Raw genomic sequence first — 23,920 nt, forward strand, 5'->3', positions numbered from 1 at the left:
CGCCCACCTGGGAAGCCGGCGGCCGGAGCCTCGGGAGCCGGCAGCCAGGCCCCCGCGCGGGCGGCGCGGGCCCCCAGCCAGCGCCCCCCGGCGCCCCGGGCCGCGAGCGGGGCCCGCCCGGCGCCCTCCCCGCCCCCTCCGCGCCTCGCCCCGCCGCCCGCGGCCCCCACCCACCCGCCGCTCCTCCCCTCTCCCCACCCTCCTCCTCCGCCCCCTCCCCTCCCCCGCCGCCTCGCCTACCGCTCGGCCGAGCGTCTGAGCCGCCCGGGTCCAGAGCGCAGGCGGCGAGGCCACCGCACCTGCAGCGCGCTCGGGCTGCCGAACCGGCACCTCGCCTCCCGCCGCCCGGTCTCCTTCTCCCCGCGCGCCGGGTCTCCCATGACGCCCGAGCCCCCCGGCCGGCGACAATGACCACTTCCCTGCAAGATGGGCAGAGCGCCGCGGGTCGGGCGGCTGCCCGGGACTCGCCGCTGGCCGCCCAGGTGTGCGGCGCTGCCCAGGGGAGGGGCGACGCCCGCGACCTGGCGCCGGCCCCCTGGCTGCACGCGCGGGCGCTCCTGCCCCCTCCGGACGCGACCCGCGGCTGTGCGGCAGACAGGTAGGCAGCCCTCGGAGGGCGCGGGGGAGTGTCCTGGGTTGGCAGCCGGCGAGGGGTGAGGAGGCGGTCCTAGGGGGTGAGCCATGTGCCCGGAGCTGGGCCAAGTTTGAGAAAGTCTCTGAAGACAATTCCCTTTGAGCTGGCTCCTACCAGATGGGCAGGACATTGCGATCTCCCAGCGCCTTATAAATAGCATCACCGTTTCATTGAGAGCTCCGGGTCGCTCTCGCCTCTGCCCATCGGTGTGAACTAGGAGGCCGAGCCCCAGGCTGACCACCCTCCTTCCTTCGTTACTGAGTTAAAAAACAAAAAACAAATCCCTTTTATGTATTATAAAAAATCAGAATAAATCAGTTCGCCTCCCACATGGAGTCTTAGAGCGACCCTGGAGAGGCAAAGTACGGATTGACATTTGAGCATCTAGCTGATCAGCAGGAAAGAATAGAGGCTTTAAAGTGTTTCCCAATCTCCATAGCATTCAGCCCTAAGTGCCTGTAGAATTCACAATTTCACACATACTTTAGGAAAGAGAAAGGCTGCAACAATACAAAAATCTATAGTCCTTTATATTCATACATTTAAATGGTGTCCTTTTTTTTCCCTTCAGATTTTCAAAGTGCTTCAACTTCACTGAAGTTAAAATTACTCTGCAGTGGACTAAAGTACATTAATACTAGCAAGTTCTATTCACTTACCTCCTCAAAAACACTGCCTTGCAGTTTAGTATCTACAAGCACTTGAAAAATCAACAGACTGTGTGTGGGCCACATTGTGAATGAAATTTGAAGTGAGATGAACCACAGCTATAATTAATAAACCATAACTTGCAAAAGTGATTAGTAGAATAGAATAGGGATGAATTCACTAAATGTTTATAGACTGTCAATTTAGTGGATGCAAAACAATGTCTAACTCCTCAGGATGATTTTTACTTCAATAATTCTGTAGTCTGTATGTCAGTTGCAGGAAAATTATCAGAAGTCCTGGAAATGGGGCTTCCAGGCCTGGTGATTTTTTTTTTTTTTTTTTTTTAAAGGCCAAAAGAAAGAAAGAAAGGAATGCAAAAGGAGATTGATTTATATCAATTAACATGTTTTATTCTGACCCACAGATAGTACACCACAGACCTTTCCTGTATACTTTATATTAGTATTGTCACAGAGTGGGGCATTCTGGCCTTAACTTTTTAATCCTGACAGCAATTATATTTTACATTCCGTTTTATGTAAATTACATCCTATGTTCTCTCGGTGTAGGAGAAAAAAGAAAGATCTTGATGTTCTGGAAATGCCATCTATTCCAAACCCTTTTCCTGAGCTATGCTGCTCTCCATTTACATCTGTGTTGTCAGCAGGCCTGTTTCCCAAAGCAAATTCAAGGAAAAAACAGGTATGCATTTTAAAATGTTCTAATTAAAAAATCTTAGAAGTTCTATATCATATAATCTTTAAGGTATTCAACAACTTACAATATTAGCAAAAGATTAGCTTGGCCTATTTTAAATAACTCTGTTAACTGACATAATTCTTTGCCATTAGTTTCTCTCACTTTTCACATCTGTATAATGGGGACATTAAAACACATACCCATCAGGCTTTTGGAATGGATTAAATTAAAGAATATATGTGAAGTACAGAGCCTAGGAGCTATTATTATTCACATTGTAAGTGGAGAGTTATATATGATAACAACTGATCAGTTTTAACTCAGAAATTGGGAGAGCGGGTAATGATTTAGAGTGAGAAGGGAATTGACTGGTTCCTTTAATACCTTCTTTAATCTTTCATATTTTCAACCCAAGCCAACCTTATTTACTAAAGGAAATTGATAATGGTGAATCTGTGGTGAAAGGTAAATGGAATTTTGGACTCCACAGGTTTTATTTCATTTCAGCGAATTCCTCAGTTTGGAAGCTTCTGAGTGCAGAAGGCAGATGACTTGTAAGTGATGATTAGCGTATGGACTTAGTTTTTATGATTTTCTTTCAAGTTTCTAGTTTGGAGCTGACTTGAGCAATTAAACTTCAAGAACCAAGCAACTGTGGGGAGATGCATCACAATTATATATATATTTTTTTTGGAAAAAAAAAAAGTGTTTCCTAGGTTAATCCCATCTCTTCTGAATATACATCATTCCAGTCTTGAATCAGCAAACAAAGAGAAGCTTCACTAGGTAAAATGTACCTTGTTCTTGCAAGGGTTGTTGTTTGTAGTCGCTAAGTCATGTACGACTCTTTGTGGCCTCATGTACTACAAACAGCACACCAGGCTACCCTGTCTTTTACTATTTCCCAGGATTTGCTCAAACTCATGTCCACCGGGCGCTTCCCTGATGGCTCAGTTGGTAAAGAATCCATTTGCAATGCAAGAGACCCCAGTTCAATTCCTGGGTTGGGAAGATCCCCTGGAGAAGGGAACAGCTAGCCACTCCAGTATTCTGGCCTGGAGAATTTCACAGACCGTGTAGTCCATGGGGTAGCAAAGACTCGGACACAACTGAGCAACTTTCACATACATACACATACATGTCCATTGAATTGGTGATGCCATCCAACCATCTCATCCTCTGCTGCCCCCTTCTTTTGCCTTCAATCTTTCCCAATAACAGGGTGTTGTCCGGTGAGTCTGTTCTTTGCATCAAATGGCCAGAGTATTGGAGCTTCAGCTTCTGCATCAGTCCTTCCAATGAATATTCAGGGTTGATTTCCTTTAGGATCGACTAGTTTGATCTCCTTGCCGTTCAAGTTACTCTTAAGAGCCTTTTCTAGCACCACAGTTTGAAAGTATCAATTCTTCGGCGTCTAGCCTTCTTTATGGTCCAACTCTCACATCCTGACATGATTACTGGAAAAACCATAGCTTTGACTATACAGACCTGTGTCAGCAAAGTGATGTCTCTGCTTTTTAATATGCTATCTAGGTTTGTAATAGCTTTTCTTCCAAGGGTAGAAGCAACAAATTTAAACAGTCAGGTGCTTGCCATAGGAAAGGGTTAATGAAAAGAGAGAAGATGGTTGATTATTTTGCCCCAGCTATTGTTCTCTTTCCTTTTTTCTGCACTTTTACTATCTGTGTTCAATAATGTGTGTTTGGGCTAAGATGTAAGATGGGAATATGGATGACAGATTTGTGCATCATGGTGATGGAAAAATTAATTTTGAACTATCCCTGTGATCCAGGATGGGGAAAGGAAATGTCTGATGATGGCATAATGGTCCTTTGGGGAATTTAATACATCGTTTTCCCTATTTATGGATGGCCTGCTATGTTTCTTGCATCATCCTAGGCTCTGAGGCACAGAGCTAAGCAAAAATGCCATCAAAAGGGTGTTTATCGGGACTTCCCTGGTGGTCCAGTGGTTAAAACTCCATTTTTCCAATGCAGGGGACATGAGTTCTATCTGACTGGGGAACTAAGATCCCACATACTGTGTAGTACTGCCACAAAGCAAAAGAAACAAATAATTAAATTAAAAAGGGTGTTTATCAAAAGGTAGGGCTAGGTTAAGCATTAGGAGATGAACAGAGGAAGGGAAGAAGAGGGAGAAAGGCCTGGGTTTACTCCAGCTTTAAATTCGTGAATGAACACTGGGAGAAAGTCTGTGTCTGCCAGGTGAGTCGAAGGGGCAGGGTTTCTTTTGAATAAAGAGAGAATAAACATCTTATGATTAGGTTAATAGAGGAAGAAAAAAGAGTGGGTGTACGTGTCAGGGTCAAGTCAGAGTGTGGCCCAAGTGTGGGTAGTCACCGTCTAGAGTAGGACATCTGATTCTGAATGACAGTGTTTCTTCAGATCCAGTTCAGCAGATTGGCAGAGTGGGAGAAGGGTGCTACGCTGTGCTTTCCTCCAGCCAGTCCCCTACTTGGGCCTTTGTGACCTGTCCCACAGTGACCTTCAGCAAGAGCCCTGCACCCGCACAGACTGCTGTGGCCCGAGCAGAGTTCTGGCCTGAGTCCTAGGGACCAGTCCCAAGGGTACTCCCATCGGAGAAGCGCCCTCCCTGCTCATCTCTTCCTTGGTGCGAGGGTTGGGATTTCCTTGAAGGGAAGGATGTCCTAGAGCTGGGCAAGAAGGCTCCTTTGTGCAATCTTTTATTTTGGCTGTGCCGGGTCTTCGTTGCAGCCTCTGGGATCTTTGTTGAGGAGCACGGGCTTTCTCTAGTTGCCGCACACAGGGGTTTCTCTTGTTGCAGCAGAGGGACTTCTCATTGAGGTGCGGGGGCCTCTCTTGCTGTGGGGCACGGGCTTTAGAGTGCTCAGGCTCAGAAGTTGTGGCTTGCGGGCTCTCTGGTTGTGGGATCTTAGTTCCCTGACCAGGGATCGAACCTATATCACCTGCATTGCAAAGTGGATTTTAACTACTGGACCACTAGGGCAGGACTTCCAGGTGGTACTACTGGTAAAGAACCTGCCTGCCATTGCAGGAGCCATAAGAGATGTGGGTTCGATCCCTGGTTTGGGAAGATCCCCTGGAGGAGGGCATGGCAGCTCACTCCAATATTCTTGCCTGGAGAATCCCATGGACAGAGGAGCCTGGTGGGCTGCTATCCATTGGTCGCAAAGAGTTGGACACGACTGAAGTGACTTAACTAACACACAGGCTGCCAGGGAAATCTCTTGCATTCTTTTTGTTCTCTTTTCTGCACCTAGACTTTGCTTTTAGAACTGATCCTTTGTTTTATTCCTTTCTATATGCTTAGTTCTTTGGAATGAGGGAGGTTTTGGGGACAGATGGACTCTATGTCAGTAACTCCCCCAAGCTCAGTGTCTTTGTGACACAGAGTACCCCTTTACAAGATGATATTTCAGGCCCAATTATCTCTGACCTTTGGTTGAGATGATGTCCTAGGTTTCTATTGACTATTATTTATGGCTGAAAACATTATAGGAGACGATGTCTCATTTCTTTATAGTCTCTCTCTGTTTTGTTTAACCATTCCAGTCATTTTAGCAATTCTTTTCCCCCCATAGAAAAAGTGAAGAATTGCACTTGTTACTTAGAAATAAATGACCAGAAAGTTTGAAAGAATCCAGACTGGCAATGTTAAATCTTGGCCTTTCAAAACCACAGTCAAAAACCATTTTACAGGCCATAGATACTTTTTTTTGTTTTTTACAATTTGCGATGTCTACATAATACATGAGTGGTAAAATGAATTGATGCCACAAATAGAATATGCTTTATCTCTTTGTGCAAATAAAATGTCTCAAAGTATACGTTACTATATGCTTTCAATATTTTTATTTTAAAATAAGAACTAGATTGGGATAGAATCTGGATTCTTTATCCCCCCCCCCCCTTTTTTTTTAAATAATACTAACTGGGTATATTTCTTCAGTGTATTTCTTTGTGTTTGCCAATAAAGCAGATTTAAAGTGTGCCCTCCATATACATGATCCAGAAAAGTTACTTGCAGTTTAAATTTTATATGAAAAGTAACTGAACTTATGAATTTAGGTATCTTTTTTTCTGTTTCTGGTTAAAATTTACCAGGAAATCATACCTGAACACTTATTATTTGAAGAAAGGGAAAGAATATCTTTAGCCTTTGCAAAAGAATCAGTTCTTTTCTCGAGTTTGCCTACCCCCAGGTTATTTTTGTTCTTGGACTCAGTGTATGTGGTTGCTCTGGCTCATTGCTTTCCAGGACTGTGTAGGATAACTAATTCAAAATAAAGCCACTGAAGATTTTAAAGATAAAAAATCACCTGTGAGAAATAGTGTCATGGAAGTTTCAAGCTGGAAGAGATCTTTGAGATAAGCTGGTGAAACAGTCTTCTACAGATGAGTAAATTGAGGCAAAGAAATGTTATGTAGCTGATCTTATCACAGCTAGAACCTGAAAATTGGATTTCTTGAAGCATAGACAGCCCTCTTTTAAGGAAGGTACAGTATCTGCAGAAACTGAGAACTGTAAGAATAGCAAAGTAATAAACCTGTAACAGTTGTTGTTAGTTATAACTCTCCCCTTAATATAAAAGGTGAGGCAGCAAATGCTGTTTGATGATCTCCACCTAAGGATCTGGATTCCTTTTTCTTTTTCCTTCCTTGACTATAGCAGTCTTTTTGTGTTTTCTTCCCCCTCTAGCTTTCTTCTCTGTCTTCTCCCTAAAACTGATATGAAAAATCTATCAAATCATTGGTCTACATCAAGTAAGTTTTATCAGTGTTATTAATAAGTGGATTTCATGTGTAGTTTACAGTCCACAGGCACACTGAGGCCAGGAAGTGTGTCTGTCATCCAGATCGTAAGATTTTTTTTTTAAAAAGTACAAAACTCAGAGGTGATTTGTCCATGCTTCCACAGTGTAGATAAAGGGAAATCGAAAAGTGTCACTTCTGTATGTGTTTGTCCCTCACTACACTATTTCTGGTCTATTTTATATTGAATTAAACCTTTTTGTATATCTCAGGAAAATAAAAACTATCTTCCAAATAATTAAAGAAATTCTTTTCCATATGCTCTGCCTTTGATTTTTGTTTTCTTCTCATATGTCCAGGACTATCAAACAATGTTTGTCTCTGTCCTCAATGAAAGGGTCTCTGATATCATTCCTTCATGATGTCAGTAGTGATTTTAATTTGTGCAGTACTAAACCTGTATGTGTGGTTCTTTTGTGGCTGCTGCATTATCCAAATTTACATACCCATTTCTCCAATATACATAGAAGAAGAAAGCAAAGAACTCTACTCCCCATTCTCATTCTCCAGATTTAGCAGTTATCAAGATTTTGTCTCATTTATTTCATCTATTCCTTTTTGAAATTTGTATTGTATTTGTTGAAGCACAATAAAATTACTTAAAAAAAAAGTAAATTCTGGACATCCTGTCATTGCATCCCTACGCAGTTTTGTATGCACTGCTGAAAACTACATTTTCTTATTTAATCAACAGGCCATTATTCCCTAACAAAAATAAAAATTCCTTGAAAGGTGAAAGTCATTCAGTCGTGTCTGACTCTTTGCGACCCCTTGGAATTCTCCAGGCCCGAATACTGACTGGAGTGGGTAGTTGTTCCCTTCTCCAGGGGATCTTCCCAACCCAGGGATTGAACCCAGGTCTCTCACATTGCAGGCAGATTCTTGACCAGCTGAGCTACATGTGAAAAATTCCTTGGTATCACTTAATATCTTTCATAATCAAATTTTCTAAGTTGGAATGATACATGAAATCTTCAAATTACAAACTGGTTATATTTTAGAATCTTTAAATTAGGTCTTTAGCTGTATGACTTCACGGAAACAGCATTATATATTGTGTTTAGGCCCGCCAGGCTCTTTTACAAAATCCTATAGTATGTAAAATGAAATGCAAATTTCATATATTTGCAGAAAATATACAGAAACAATACTTGCTCCTATTGGGGTTTCAAACAAATACGTGTTTCCAGCAGCAGAGTGCTACTTTTGAATGTTGGCACTTGATGAATATAATTTTCCTTGAGAGAAATTTGAAAGTGCCCAGATCCTTGTAGCAATATTGAAGCAGGCTTTAGAACAGTATTTCTCACTGGACCACCTTCCTCAGAATCAGCAGGGATGCTTATTAAAAATATAGATACTGGGGCTTCTTGTAAAATCCACTGAATTATAATAGCCTGGTGAAGGGCATGGGATTTGACTTCTTATTTTTCTTTAACATATATACAAAATTAAGGGCACTCATTCTCTGCTGCTTTCAGGCTCTGGAGCAATTTGACCTTTCAAGATTGCGGACAATTTTATTTAGTTGAGAAAAGGTAGAAATATTACAAAAGGACTTTAGTTGGCATTTTATCCAGGTATTGATTGTTTGGGGTGAATAGAGCCTCATGTGAACAGTTTGAAAGGTTATGTTATAGTACCCGAAGGCCAAAAGTTCATTGATCTCATGAGAGACTGGAATTGGGAATCAGAAAGCCAGCAAAAAATCAAGGCAGCCACTTTCTCCATTCTCTCTCTTTCTTTTCCCATAAACATAGCACATAGTCTCTGCTTCTTTTTCTAAATCCATATCATCCTCTGATATTTCTCTATGGTCTTGCTTGTCTTGATTGCATGTCACTGTATGTGGCCACCCTTATTGGAATAACTATTTCTTCATGTTGCTGGTTTAGCATGTGGCGACCGAGTGGAGTCCATATTTGGAGAGAGCTATTAGCCCAGTATGTCCAGCTCTTATGCAGTCAGCTGTGGCCACAGCTGACACAAGGGACCTGGACCACTGCTCACTCAGCAAAGGTTATGAAACAAATTCTGTGAGTAGGAAGTGCAAGTTCAGTAGGTATAATGTATGGAGGTGGGGAGGAAATGATGAACAACTAGTGCCCTAAGGAAAAAAGCTCAAATGAAAAACAGTGGACACACAATTTCTTATAATATATGAATGATATATGGTAGCCCACCGATTAATTTGTCTGACATAACCTGCACAGTTCACAGGATCCAACTCCTTTACCTCAATTCACTTAATTTGCTTGAAGGGAGTTTACTTGACAGTGGTTTCAGTTGATGACACCCTTCAGTGATGGTCATCTTCCTTGTTCCTTGTTCTTTGTTTTAAGCCTGCCTCTTATTGAGGTCCCTTGGCTTCTGAGGACAGGAACTATCAACTCAGGATCCTCCCTGCTTCGTGCTAGATACCTTCGACTGTAATAGAAAACAGCTGTCTCTTCCTATTTTAAAACTTAAATCCCCTAGCAGATCTGCTTGTCAAGGTTTTATTTCCAGTTTGAAGTTTGCCTCTAATTTTTAGTTAATTTGCAGGATGCGTTTGCAGTCCAACCTTTATCTGCAACATGACTTTTATGTTTTACTTCTTTGAAAGCTCAGCTTCTAGTTTGTTTTTCCCTAGGGGCGTATATTAAGTTCTTTCAAGAGAAGGAAAATTGGAGTCATTCATGGTTCAATATAAATGTGGATCTTAATTAATATAAAAAAGCTTTCTGTAGTCTTATGGAACATGCTTTGAAACATGTCAGCTTATATGGAATAGTAATAAATTCCACTGTATAAGTATCTGAGCAAGGATAAGCAGACTTGGGAATTGTCCTTTCGGCACTCCCAGTAAGGGCCAGCTCAATGCAGAACTTAGGAAATGGCTGCAAGCCTTTGCCGAAGAAAGGGAGCAGAAGGGAAACTTTCAGAATCAGTTTAGAAGTCTAATGGGAGAGCTGACATAGGAAAAGTATCTTTTACTTCTTGTCCTTCCCTTTGGTTCCACTTGTTGAGTAGTTTTCAAAGCCACAGAGAGAATAAACACAAATAGCAAGATTACCACTTTTAACTATTGGTAGTTTACAGATGTTTCCATCTATTCTGAAAGATCGTTTATAAGTTGGCTATTTATTCACTTGTATTTTTTCCGTAGTTGTAATGTTAGATTAGGTTTCCAGGTAGCGCAGTGGTAAAGAATCTGTCTGCCAGTGAAGGAGACTCAGGAGACTTCTTCAGTCCCTGGATTGGGAATTTCCTCTGGAGGAGGAAGTAGCAACCTGCTCCAGTATTCTTGCCTGGAAAATTCCATGGACAGAGGTGATTGACAGGCTACGTACAGTCCATGGGGTTGCAAAGAGTTGGATGCAACTGAGCACATACAATGCTAGATATGATTATTAGGTTATTAAGGAGCCAATTAAAGTTTTTTAACCCACAGTCGTGACTCCAAATGGTAGATTTACACCATCCACTGCACCAGCTTTTAATACCATTTCCATAGAAAGATGTAGGGCCACATGATGTGATTGAAAGATACTGGACTGGGAATCTACAAACCTAGGTTTTTAATAGGGTCCTGCTGCTAAGTGATGTGATATTAGCCTATTGCCCACACTTTCTGGGCCTCTGAGTGCTACAATTTTATTCTGTTCCTAAAGCAAGTGATTCTAATGGCTCTTGGAATGTTAATACTAATGACTGCATAGTAGACAGGTGTCTTAGGAGGCTTTTTTGATCCCATTGGCCCCAGCATTTCCCTTTGAATCTTAGATCTTCTCATGTGGTTACTATACCTCCTTTGACGAAGAAAACATTTGGGTGCTGTGGGGCAAGTTGCACAGGAGCCAACTTTACAGAGATGATGGGGACAAGAAGGGCTTTTAAACTTGACATTGTGCATCATTGTGTCTAGATCCAAATAAGAGAAAGTCAGAAAGGTATCATATCTGGAAGGGGTCAGTTTGTGTGGTGAAATTGTTTTTAAACTTAGAAATAAGGCTATAAGATTAGATATGAACATTGAAGACTGGCCTTGGTTCAGTATGCGCTTGGTTATGCTTGGCTTAAAGGGTTCGAGGGGCTTATAACTTGTGTCCTTTTCTAAACTCTGCTTGCTCAAGTCATTTGTTTGATCACTCAAGTCAAAAACCAAGGAGTCCTCTTTCTGGCCTTCTTTCAAGTACTGCTACATCTTTCATCCCAATAAACTTGAATCCATAACCTTCTCTCCATCTCTGCTGCTACCATCCCAACTTGAGCCTCTGTCTTCTGACATCTAGGAACATTTTAAATGGCCTCCTTTTGCTTCTGCTTTAGCCTGTTGTGGTCCATTTTCCATATACTTGCTAGAAATGAACTTTTAAAAATGTAGATCACATTATGTCACTCTCTGGTTGAAAACTTTTTGATTTTACGAGAAAATTTAAAATTCTGCCCTGGCTACAGGTTCCTAAACAATTTGCTTTCTGTCCATGTCTTGAACCTCACCTGCATTCTACTCTGCATATTCTAACCACTGGAGAGGGACAGTCCTGCCTGAATGTGAACTTGGCAGGCTTTTTTTCCTACCTCACAGTCTTGGGCTTCACTGTTTTCTCCATCTGGAACCTTTTTTTTCCGGGTTATTTACAAAGCTGACTCCTCTTTATTCTTTAGATCCCAGTGTAAGATCATCTCATCAAGGAGGCCTTTTTTGACAAGTCTACCTAAAGTATCCCTCCACACTTTCATTCCCCATCCTATCACATTTCCTAGTATATTTCCTTGGTCATAGTTACCATAATCTGAACTGTCTCATTTATTTATTTGCTCTAGTTATTGTTTTTCTCTCCAAATAAAATGCTGTGGTTTTATTGTTCTTGGATTCTCTTAAGAAAATAATTAATGAGTAAATGGATTATTGAAGATAAATAGTTAAAACCAACTTAACAAATAACATTTTGGCATATTTATTCTAATTATTATCAGTCATCTTTTTCCTCTTCATCAAAATTTAAAACATTAAAACATATTTCTAATTTTATTAACAGATTCTATTTACAAAAAATGAATATACTAGGTTCGTAGACCTGTGGGATTTTAGCAGTACATATCTTTTTCTTTCATTATGCACATAGGAAATTTTGATCACGTGTAATGAAATTAGTGAACATATTTCTGATTTTAATCATTATTCTCATTTAATGGAATTATAAGTGAAAAGTACATGGTGGATTGTTACACTTCCAGTTTATTGTGTGTTTAAAATCTACGCATTTAGAAAAAAAATTAAGTATAAATATGAGTTGGGTTTTTAATATGAGTCTCTCAGTGCAAGGGGTAGATGTCATTACAGTGTGCATGCATGTGTGCTCAGTCACTTCAGTCATGTCTGACGTTTTGTGACCCCATGGACTGTAGCCTCTCAGACTCCTCTGTTCATGGGGTTCTTTAAGCAAGCATACTGAAGTGGGTAGCCATGCTTTCCTCCAGGAGATTTTCCCGACCCAAGGATTGAACCCAGGTCTCCTGCATTGAAAGCAGATTCATTACCTTCTGAACCACCAGCATGTGCGTGCTAAGTTGCTTCGGTTGTGTCCGAATCTGTGTGACCCTATGGACTGTAGCCCATCAGACTCTGTCCATGGGATTCTCCAGGCAAGAATACTGGGGTGGGGTGCCATTTCCTCCTCCAGGGGATCTTCCTGACCCAGGGATCAAACCCTTGTCTTTTATGTCTCTTGCGTTGGCAAGCTGGTTCTTTACCAGTAGTGCTACTTGGGAAGCCCTGTTATTATAGCAAGTGTTTTAAATTATTACCTATTAATGTCACCGATGAATGATATAGGCTAGTGCTATGATGTTGAAATGGGGAGAGATATACCCTGTGGATATATACAGAAAGACTTTCCAAGAGATTTACAAACTCAGAGATTTAAGATAACTAGTTTCCAGATCCTCATCCTCCATGTGTACTTCTTCCTAACAGCTACCTGTGTTCACAGTAACTGTCTCACTGCATCACCCTGGGGCATGAAAACCTCCAGGGCATCACACACAGGGAAAGCTTCCTTTAATGATTAATCAAAGTGCAACAAATCAGAAGGGGTTCTTATCTTTTTACGCCTTATATTTTTGTTCAGGGGCAATATGGTTAGAAATAAGGATTTTGACTGGTGTTGAAACATTCTGAATTCACATATATGATGGGAGTAATGACAATTTTAACTTTTTCTGTTTTTCAGTTTACATTTATTGACTTAATTCTTGCCTCTACTGACTGTTGTCAAAGAATATATAACTTTTGAGGGAGAGTTTCCTAAGAACAAGGCAAATAGCAAGCACATCAGTGGGAAATACTGAATGCTGAAAATGGCCTTTTGTGATATATTTAAATGTAATTTATATGTATTTTCCCACTGTTCTCAACACTTGAGACATATCCACAGCTGAAAGAAAGTGCACCTACAAACACCTGATGTTATATTTATTACTGAGTGGGTTCTGTGGGTGAGGGAAGTTCCTTGGGGAGCCGACTTGGAGCCTAGGTTTCCCTGCATGAAGGGTGCTGGGGCTCAGGGCGCTTGGAAACCCTGTCTGTGGGATGAGCACAGGACAAGTTGGGCCGCAGTGCAGCCACAGCAGAAGCATCAGCTGATCTCATAGGAGCTGGAGCTGCAGAGGCCTATGGAATTGTTCAGAATGAGGGCACAGAGGCTGCTCAGCGGGGACCTGAGCTTGAACATGGGGACTGTCCTCCGCTGAGAGCAGTGACAGGTGGGGAAGACTTGCATGCGTGTGTGTGCTCAGTCGCTCAGTCATGTCTGACCCTTTGCAACCCGATGGACTGTAGCCCGCAAGCTCCTCTGTCCATGGGATTTCTCAGGCAAGAATGCTAGTATGGGTTGCCATTTCCTCCTTCAGGGGACCTTCTCAGCTCCTGCATTGGCAGGCGGATTCTTTACCACTCAGCCATCTGGGAAGCATGTGTCCTCAGCCGCTCAGTCGCGTCTGATATTTTGCCTGCCCCGCCCGTGACCCTTAGCCGGGTCTTAGTGGCTGACACTGTAACAGTGGGGAAAAGTAGTCCTTCAGTCCTGAAAAGGGCAGTCTTGGATTGTGTGCCGCCGCGTCTCAAGGATATAATTTATACATAATTTCTTTCAGCTTTTATGTGTCTTACTTAGTATTGTGGTATTTTATCAAATTATATAGTGAACGATTCATTCCAGTCTATTCCCAACCTGTGTTATCATAAAATACATTAGAATTTTCCACTTGCTATTAGTCTAATGGCCTCCCATGGGGGCTCAGTGGTAAAGAATCCTCCTGATGATCCAGGAGATTTGGGTTCAGTCCTTGGGTTGGAAAGATCCCTAGGAGAAGGGAATGGCAACCCACTCCAGTATTCTTGCCTGGGAAATCTCATGGACGGAAGAGCCTGGTGGGCTACAGTCCATGAGATCCGAAAGAGTTGGACACAACCTAGGTGACTAAACAATGACAACATCGTCAATAAAATACACTAGAGGCTAATTTTTAGAAGTATATACCGTTTGCTTTCATTAAAACCATAAGAAAACTTTATCATGATGAATACTATAATTAGTGAAACCATTTCTGATTTTATACTTAATTGTTAAAAATTACATCCAAAAGCTGAAAATCAGTGTATAAGTGTACATTCACACAATTATCAAAGGAATTCCATGGCCTTCCTAGCACTTCGTCATACTACTCAGAACTCTTAATTCTATATTATTTTAATTTTGAGTGCTTTCAGCTATTTCTTTAGAAATATGTTTGATAATTAATTATTAGTGGTTTTTAAAATATTTTTTCTCAGAATGCATATTGATGCCTCCATTTGAACTGAAAAGTAAAGCTGGACTTTATTTGATAGAACATTAGTCTGATTTGTCTGATTGATTTGAGAGTAAGGACTAACTTTTCCAGTTATATGGTTGACATTTTTCTTAAACTGAATGCACTAAGTTTACAGTCCTAAACCTTTTTTATTATTTAATTTAGAAGAATTAAAATTTTCAGAATTGATTTATGGTTGATTTACAGTATTGTGTTAATTTCTGGTATACAGCAAAGTGATTCAGTTATATATATTATATATATATATATTCTTTTTCATATTTTTTCTATGTGGTTTTATTACACAGTATTGAATATAGTTCCCTGTGCTATACAGTGGGACTTTTGTTGTTTATTTTATATATAGTAGTTTGTGTCTGCTTATCGCAAACTCCTAATTTATCCCTTTCCTATTCCATTTCCCTTTTGAGAACTGTAAGTTTGTTTCTATGTCTGTGAGTCTGTTTATGTTTTGTAAAAAAGTTCATAGTTTGTATCATAGTTTAGATTCCACATATCAGTGATATCATATAATACGTCTTTGTCTCTCTGGCTTACTTAGTATAGTAATCTCTAGGTCCACCCACGTTCCTGCAGACTTAGTGGATGATTGATCATTAAAAATGAATTTTAGCTCAGATGGAATTCAGAGATTGATGTTGCTTTCTGTCACCTCTGCACTCTTTTCTCCGTTATTCAGCTTAATTATTCTCTAGCACTTACTGTCAGCTGGCATATTATATGTTCATACATGTTTCTGTTTATTCTGCCAGTGCCTTTTTTCACTAGAGTATAAGCCCTGTGAGAGCAGGGACTTTGTTTTATATGCTGTTCAGTTTCCAGTAGATAGAGCATTGTCTGGCATTTAATAGACCCTTACCCTGATGCTAGGAAGGTTTGAAGGCAGGAGGAGAAGGGGATGACAGGGGATGAGATGCTTGGATGGCATCACCGACTCAATGGACATGAGTTTGAGCAAGCTCCGGGAGATGGTGGAAGACGGGGAAGCCTGGTGTTGTGCAGTCCACGGGGTCAAAAGAGTTGGACACAACTGAGCGACTAAACAACAACAGTACATTTTGCTGAATGAAAGAATAAATGAATGAATTAATGCATGGGAAAGGAGCAGAGGAAGTAGGTATTATTAAGAGAAGGAATGAGGGTATGTTTAAGAACGTACTGATAGTTTAATATAAATGGTAAAGAGTTTGGAAGAAAACTTAGGGAAGTAAAATTTAGTTACTGGGAAGGTTCTGATATTGTTAGATGTTAAGAGAGATCCTCGTCAGAATAAACTTTTGAGTATTGATTTACCACTATTAGCACATTCTAAATCTGAATTACCGTTGCTCAGAATAAGTGCTGCTCTTGTCTCTTTGGTCTCCTTGTAAGCATTTTCAGTCTTACCAGCCCATGTGTGCCAGTTAAAAAGCATGTATGCTTTATGGGACTAAGTCCAGTAAAAGCTTTTTAGTCAACCCACATTCACAGTAGAAGATTACTTTCATTCTTGGGAAGGGTGACGAAGCCCAGTATTCAGATGAAAGGGGTACTTTGGTATTATTTAGCTGGGTATTGGCAAGACTCAGGCCAGTATCTAGTTTCTCTTCAGAAACATTTTGCATTATATTACAGTACTCTTACTGTGCTGTGCCAGGGAAATTAAGATCACCTGGAACATTCTGTAGGTCATTGGCTTAGAATCTTAGGGCACTGGGAACTTGATGTTTTGTTTTAATGACCTCATTTAGACTGAACCTGTCTTTGTCCCGAAGGCAAAAGGACTTCTTTACCAAACCATGTCTATGCCTTGGGAAATAAATGGGAAAGGTTTAGGGAAAGGTGATTTGAAAGCATTGGATCAACCTCCATGCAAAGAACACTTGATAAATTAGGACTCTTCTGTCAAGAAAGATGAGGAAGTGGTATAATTAAAGTCCTTTCCACATGGATGTAGCCATTCAGTTCCATGAAACATATTTTGAAGGTTGAAGATAGTTTTAAGAAAAGTGAAAGGAAGAAAGGTTTATAGGTCATGTAGTAGTTCATGAGCCTTGTGCTCCAGCAGATCCTTCTGCAGAAATTTCCAGAGGAAATGAAGCATGCCCTCCGTGTTTCTCAAAGTGGGAGGATATAGTGTGTATATGCATATGGTGTGTATGAGAATGGTGGGAAGGCCATATGGGACGTTGCACGATAAACATGGAACACCTTTCTGGAACAATAATTTTAATTGAAAATGAGAAGAAACACTTTTTTGTTAGAACAAACACTCCTGTTTTTATGAGTCAAATGCACAATTTACATGGATTTTAAAGAACAAATTGTATACCTTAGAGTTCTTGCCTACCCTGAGAAGGCAAGTGCTGTGTAATGACTTTCTTTTGTATTCTTGATAGAAAAGAATTTTCTGGTAGAAAAATTTGAGAGACCCTAGTGTAGTTTTCAGGTCTGTGGAAAGGGGCTTTTTGTAATCCTCAAGAGGATCAGCTGTCATCTCTCTTTTCCTTCTCGGTTCTTTTCTAGCCAAAGTTCTTTCTCGCTGAAATGTCTCTGATTTTATTGGTAGCTGTATCATTAATCTTGAGGGTATTGGGTTGTTAAACATTTGAAGTGTTTTTTTCCACTTGACTTTCCTGCAGCATGGCAGGAAATTGTTCTCACTAAAATCTCTAAAGACCACCATATTCCTGAAGACCTACTTCAGTGCTTATTTTGATACCTCGGCAGTTTGGGGCTTTTTTGACTACCCTTTCCTTTGTGAAACATTTTCTTGGCTTCTACCTCTTATAGGCCTCTGTTGGAAGATCTTGATGTTGGTGTTCCTTAGGGTTTTATACTATAGCTTTTTGTTTTCATTTTATTTTCATTTTATTGTTGGGGCAATCTCATCTACTCCCGTGGCCTCTATATATAAGTCTAGACTCGGTTTTCCTGGGCTGCTTGCTAAGTATCTTCTTTTGTGCAGACCATAGGCATTGCACAGTCAGCATATTCCAAACCAAATTAATACTTCTCCTGTTAAATTTGCTTCTTCTGTGTTGCCTTTCCTAGGGAATAGCATGCTCTCTGCTTATACTGGAAGAATATCAGAAATCTTCCTTCTCTTTTGGCTCCTCAGGATTCTTCTGTCTCCTCATTCAGCTGGTTACAAACTTCTCTTGGAAAAACAACCGTTGAACTTATCTATTTTTTTTAATGCACTCTCTGCCATTGTTGTAGTTCAGGCCAAATCATCTCATAATTGAGGGTTTCCTCACTGATTATTCTATTTTTAGTCTTATTCTACTCCTAAAAGTGTAATGTGCTTAAAACATTTTTTTTAATTGAGGAGCTAAAATTCATATAATGTAAAATTAACCATTTTTAAGTATATAATTCAGTGGCATTTGGTACATTTACAGTGTTGTGCAATAATTACCTCTGTTTAATTCCATCACCCCAAATGGAAACCCTGTATCCATTAAGTCACTCCCCACCCCATGCCTTCCCCCAACCCCTGGCAACCAGTAATTTGCTTCCTGTCTCTATGCATTTAGCTCACTTTAGATATTTCATATAAATGAAATCATATAATGTATGACCTCTGTGTCTGGTTTCTTTCACTTAGCAAGTTTTTGAAGTTCATCTACTTTGTAACATGTAATAATATGCTTTTAACCATGAAATAATTCCAAACATGTGGAGAAGTACTTATTTTTTCTTTTGAGGAAACAGGAGGTTGTTCCTTCATGGTAGCTCCCTTTATTCTTTTGTTCTCCATCCTGTTCTGTCTCTCCTATCTTCCTGTAGTGAGGGAGCCACTGTCCTGAAGTGGGTGAACATCCTTCCTTTCATATTTTTATACTTTGGCAATATACAGCACTGTACTTTGTTTTAGTGATTTATGTAAAAATATATATATTGTATGAATATATATCTCTGCAACTTACAGTTTCATTCAACATTTTTGATTATTCCATGTCAGTAAATGTAGATCTAGTTTATTTTAATTTTATTTCACTGTATGTAGATATTACAATCTACTTATCCTTTCTCCATTGAAGAAAATTGAGAATCTTAATTTCTATCATTAAAAAACACACTGAAGTATACATTCTTATGCCCATGTGAAGGCATGCTCTGCTGTATGTATTCACAAGTGGGATTGTTTGGCTGCAAAGCAGGTACATAATCAATTTCACTAGATACTGCCAAATTGTTTCTCCAAAGTGGTTGTACCCACTAGTACTGTGGCTCCATTTCCACATTTTTTTATCAACAGCTGGTATTTTCAGATTTTAAAGTTTCTGCCAGTGTAATGAAATTAATTATGGCATTGATTTGCTTTAGATTGACTACATCTTTTCATTTGCTTCTGACCATTCATGTTTCTTCTTTGTGAATTATCTATATTTTTCTATTGTGTTTTTTATTGATTTGTAAGATTCCTTTATAGTTAGTATGAATACTAATCTTTTTGTAATTGTAAACATTGCTGTGATCTTTTCTCAGTAATTATGGCTTGTCATAACTTTTTTTAATAGTGTCATGATACAGAGTATTTTGTTTTAGTTTAGTTAAATCTAGTTTCATATTATTGTGCATCTTAATAAATCTTTTCCTCCTATTTCTTGAATATATTTTCATCTGGTCACTTCAACGTTTTGCTCCTCATACTTGGGTCTTTAATATAAGCATGACTTATTTTTATACATGATAGGATTCTAATTTTTTTCCAAATGAGTATCTACTCATACAAGTACCATTTGTTAACCACCTCTTCTTTCTCAAAGCATTTTAGCATGCTTTGATCATGTATCAAGTTCTCTTTTTTACAGAAAATTAATAGTTTTAAAGGGCCAATCAGATTATACATTCTTAAACCATTCCACAGTCCCCATCATTCTTTGAATACTGGTTTTACTAGGGCTCTTGGGTACTGCATAGCTGAACCGCCTTTCTAATCCTGTCACCTGCCCTTTCCTCCTGTATACTCTGTTCTTTAGTCACACTTATCTCCTTTCAGTTTTCTAGTACATCATTTTTATGCTTATCTGACCAGTGAGGATCAGGTTTTTTTTTTTTTTCATTTATTTTTATTAGTTGGAGGCTAATTACTTTACAATATTGTAGTGGTTTTTGCCATACATTGACCTGAATCCGCCATGGATTTACATGTGTCCCCATCCTGAACCCCCCTCCCTCCTCCCTCCCCATCCCATCCCTCTGGGTCATCCCAGTGCACCAGCCCCGAGCACTTTAAGCTGTGGTACATATACACAGTGGAATATTACTCAGCCATTAAAAAGAATACATTTGAATCAGTTCTAATGAGATGGATGAAACTGGAGCCCATTATACAGAGCGAAGTAAGCCAGAAAGATAAACACCAATATAGTACACTAACGCATATATATGGGATTTAGAAAGATGGTAACGATAACCCTATATGTAAGACAGAAAAAGAGACACAGATGTACAGAACAGACTTTTGGATTCCGTGGGAGAAGGCGAGGGTGGGATGATCTGAGAGAACAGCATTGAAACATGTATATTATCAAGTGTGAAACAGATCGCCAGTCCAGGCTGGATGCATGAGGATCAGGTCTTTACATAAGACCTTTGACTTCCTGCATCTCTTTTCTCCTTGTGCTTAGTTGCTCAGTCATATCCGACTCTTTGTGGCCCCATGGACTGCAGCCCACCAGGCTCCTCTGTCCATGGGATTCTCCAGGCAAGAATACTGGAGTGGGTTGCCATGCCCTCCTCCAGGGGACCTTCCTGACCCTAGAATTGAACCCAGGTCTCCCACATGGCAGGTGGATTCTTTGCCATCTGAGCCACTAGGGAAGCCCAAGGTACAAAGCTAGCTTCCAATACCTCTCTTTGAACACTAGGCTGAGAGAGTTTTCTCTTTCTCTCCCAGCTCTGTGGTCGGTGCTCTGTCTTTCGCTCAGTAAGTTGCATCATCCATCTGTTTATATATCATTGTTCCACTATCCAGGAAGTTCTCTGGGGGCAGCAGGAACCAAGTTTGCCTCAGACGTCAGAGCATTTCCAGACCCCAGCCTTTTGCCTGGCATCTTGTAGACCCTCTATAAATACTTGCTGAATTGAACAGATGGTTCAGATAACAGGTTTTTTTTTTTTTTTACCTAAAGTAGGATTTGTCTCTGAAAAATATCTGATAGATGATCCATATAGTCTCCTTAAGCATTTTCAATGATGAGCTTAATTTTCCTGTGACCAAGAAAACCCTGGTACCAGTGCTTTCTTATGAATTGCATATAGACCAAGATTGTGTATAATGGTTAGAAAATAAATTTAACTGTAATTGTTTGTAATATTTTACCTTTCCCTATTTAAGTCTAAATTTTGATCCATTCCTCCAGTATGTCAGTATATTATTGAATTGTATTCTTTCATTACAGTAATTGTCCCTCTCAGTTTTGCTTCATATGCACACAAATATAGATGACATTAGTGTCTTCAGTCAAGAGTGAAAAATGAAGCTTGATAGTCTAGGCTGCTTCAAAGGTTTGCTAATGGATCGTAAACACTTTTGTTTTTTTCTCAACATGTTGCCAGTCTGTTCAACCAGTATTTATTGAGTGTCTGCTTTGTACCTGTCATTGTGTTTGGTATAGGTACACTTATGTCATCATTTTGGTCTTATTTTCATTTTGTCTATCCAGAGTGTCATGAGATATTTCTCAGTTATTCTTTAGAAATTAAGATATTTTAGCCCTGGATATTCCTTTCACCCATCAGTCTAGAAGCTTATTTAAAGGTAATAACTTAGTTATTACTACTATCAGTAATATTTATTCAGTCCTTACAATGCACCAGATGTTGTGCTAAGAAGATGAGTTTTATAATGCATACTTTTCCCAATACCTCAGTGAAGTAGATGCTATCATCATATCCATCTTATAGAGGAAGATGTTCAGGTCTAAGAAAGATTGTTATTTGATCAATTTTACACAGATGAGAAGTAACAGCGGCAGGATCCACATTCAGGCCAACTTATATTAGTGACATTTGCACACTCCTGATGACCCTTCCCTTCTTCTTCCCTTCCTCTATTCTCCTCCCGCACCTTAAAAATTTTTTTGAAAACAAAAAATGATTGTTATTAATAGACCATGCCCCTACTATGAATTGTTTTGCATGGTAGAATTCTAGAGGTAGGCATTTCTGAGACATCTCTCATACAGGATGTGACCAGTGTGCCTGATGGAACAGTGCCAGTGTGAGATTTACCCAGAGGTTCTTTTCACACATTAGCTTGAAGTTGATTAGTTTATCTCTGGATATATAAAATTTAGTAATTGCATAGAATTTAAATATAAAAATGCTTTTTTACTTCTTTGAGAAGAATGGCTTTTCAAAACCAGTAAAACTGGCTCCCAGATTGTGGAGGTCCAGGCTGTTCAGAGCAGTATGACTTCTCATGCCAGTTTCTGAGGGTACGTGGAGCTTCCTGCCTGTGTTACTGATGGTACAACTTGCAAGGTACTTTCAAATAGGTTATCGCTGTTATCCTTTTACTATCTGAAGGTAGTCTGTAGAAGAGTTAGTGTTTTCTCAGTTTTACTTATGGAAAGAAGCTGAGTCAGAGATCGAGGGTTAAATCGTAGAGGCTTGCGTAGCCAAAACTTGATCCAAGATTTTCAGAATTCCAGCCCTGAGTGCCTAACACCAAATTGATAGGTGGCATTCTACTTAAAAACTACATGCAAAAAAAAAAAAAAAACTACATGCAGAATTCCTCCTTTTTGCTTTCAATATTCAATATCACCGATTTTCATGTCACAGAACATAAATTGTGACAGTAATAAAGAGTTGTCCTTTGAACTGCACGTGAAACCTTACCTTACTGTATTCTGATCTCCCTCTACCTCCAGTGTTTTTCCAATGGTATTGGTATATTGCTTCCAGGAAATATATTAAACAAACCCTTTTTATTATAGTTTCAGAAAGTGTCAGAAATCTTTATTATTTTTTAATTTATAGGATTTCGAATGATTTCTAGAAACTACCCAGGAAATTGGATCCTTCTCAAGTCAGGATGTATTCTGACTGAAAGAGCTTAGCTGTGCTTTGGGGTGTTAAATTAATTTTTCGCTGACAGACCACTGCCTGGGATTTAGTTGAGATTTAAGTTAGTGAAAATCCTGCCCTGTGACCTAGAGAACAACTGGGCAAAGTAGATGAAGTGGAGAGCAGTGTGTTCTCTCAGCCTTTCTGTTGCCTTGGATAGAACCCAGGTCATCCACGGAGAGGAAAGATTTGGTAGTGAATCTGTGCTGCCGTTGCATTGTCACCTGTAGCAAGTCCAATACCCATTGTCAGACTAAATGTAAGGCTGTAAATGTCAGCGCAAAGAATCCTGGCGTTTGAAACATGGAATCAAAAATGATTCAAGTGTTCAGAGATCAAATTAAATTCCATTAAAAAAGCTTAGTGGGTTTCCCTGGTGACTCAGACACTAAGGAATCTCTCTGCAATGCAGGAGACCCCTGTTTGATACCTGGGTTGGGAAGACCACCTGGAGGAGGCATTGCAACAAACTCCTGTATTCTTGCCTGGAGAATTTCATGAACAGTGGAGCCTGGTGGGCTACAGTTCATGGGATTGCAAAGAGTCAGACACAGCTGAGTGATGAACACTTTTAACAGAAGTTAGTAATCCTTCATTTTTAAATTTTTTAATACCAGAAACATTTTGTATTGAGGTATAGCCAATTATAACAATGTTGGTGTAGTTTTAGGTGAACAGCAAAGGGACTCAGCCATACATATGCATGTGTGATCCTTCATTTATTAACATGATTACCTTCCAGTCCCAGAGAAGTCGTTTTATATTTGTAATGCGTTAGGGTGGCAGTTCTCAAGCCTCACTGGGCATGTGTCACATACCTAGAATGTTTGATATCAGTGCTGATTCTTGGGTCCTATTCCTGGGGAGTCTGTTTCCATAGGTCTGGAGTGGGGTCGAGGTATTAGAACATTTAACAAACGCTTCACAGGTGATTCATATGATGCTGGTGCAGGTTGTCTGTAGACCACTTTGGAGGACAACTTGGGATTGTTCTGATTGGGTTGGGTTGGAAAAAACGCATTTCTCTTGCAGAGAAAGAATTAGGCAATCCACCATTATTGTGGAAGTGTTACTCCACATGTACATCCCCATGCTTTACATCCATTTGTGGTTCTGTATTTTCTGAACGATAGCACTTGTCTAAATATTTTTACTTTCTTTCCAAGCTGATCTGAAATTGCATTGCCTTTAAAAATAA

At 39.9% G+C, this 23,920-nt stretch overlaps 1 protein-coding gene across 1 annotated transcript in view; it reads left to right on the forward strand.

The window, feature by feature from the left end:
* The first annotated feature begins 327 nt into the window (after window positions 1-327).
* Window positions 328-23,920, forward strand: part of GRB14 (growth factor receptor bound protein 14) — a 122,078-nt gene continuing 98,485 nt past the window's right edge. Inside the window, exons 1-2 of the mRNA XM_061135192.1 lie at window positions 328-598; window positions 1,855-1,987. Coding sequence (XP_060991175.1) covers window positions 408-598; window positions 1,855-1,987 — 324 coding nt within the window. The 5' untranslated portion in view covers window positions 328-407. The remainder of the gene's footprint in view (window positions 599-1,854; window positions 1,988-23,920) is intronic.

Source organism: Dama dama, chromosome 33 (genome assembly GCF_033118175.1).
Source record: "Dama dama isolate Ldn47 chromosome 33, ASM3311817v1, whole genome shotgun sequence".
NCBI lineage: Eukaryota > Metazoa > Chordata > Mammalia > Artiodactyla > Cervidae > Dama > Dama dama.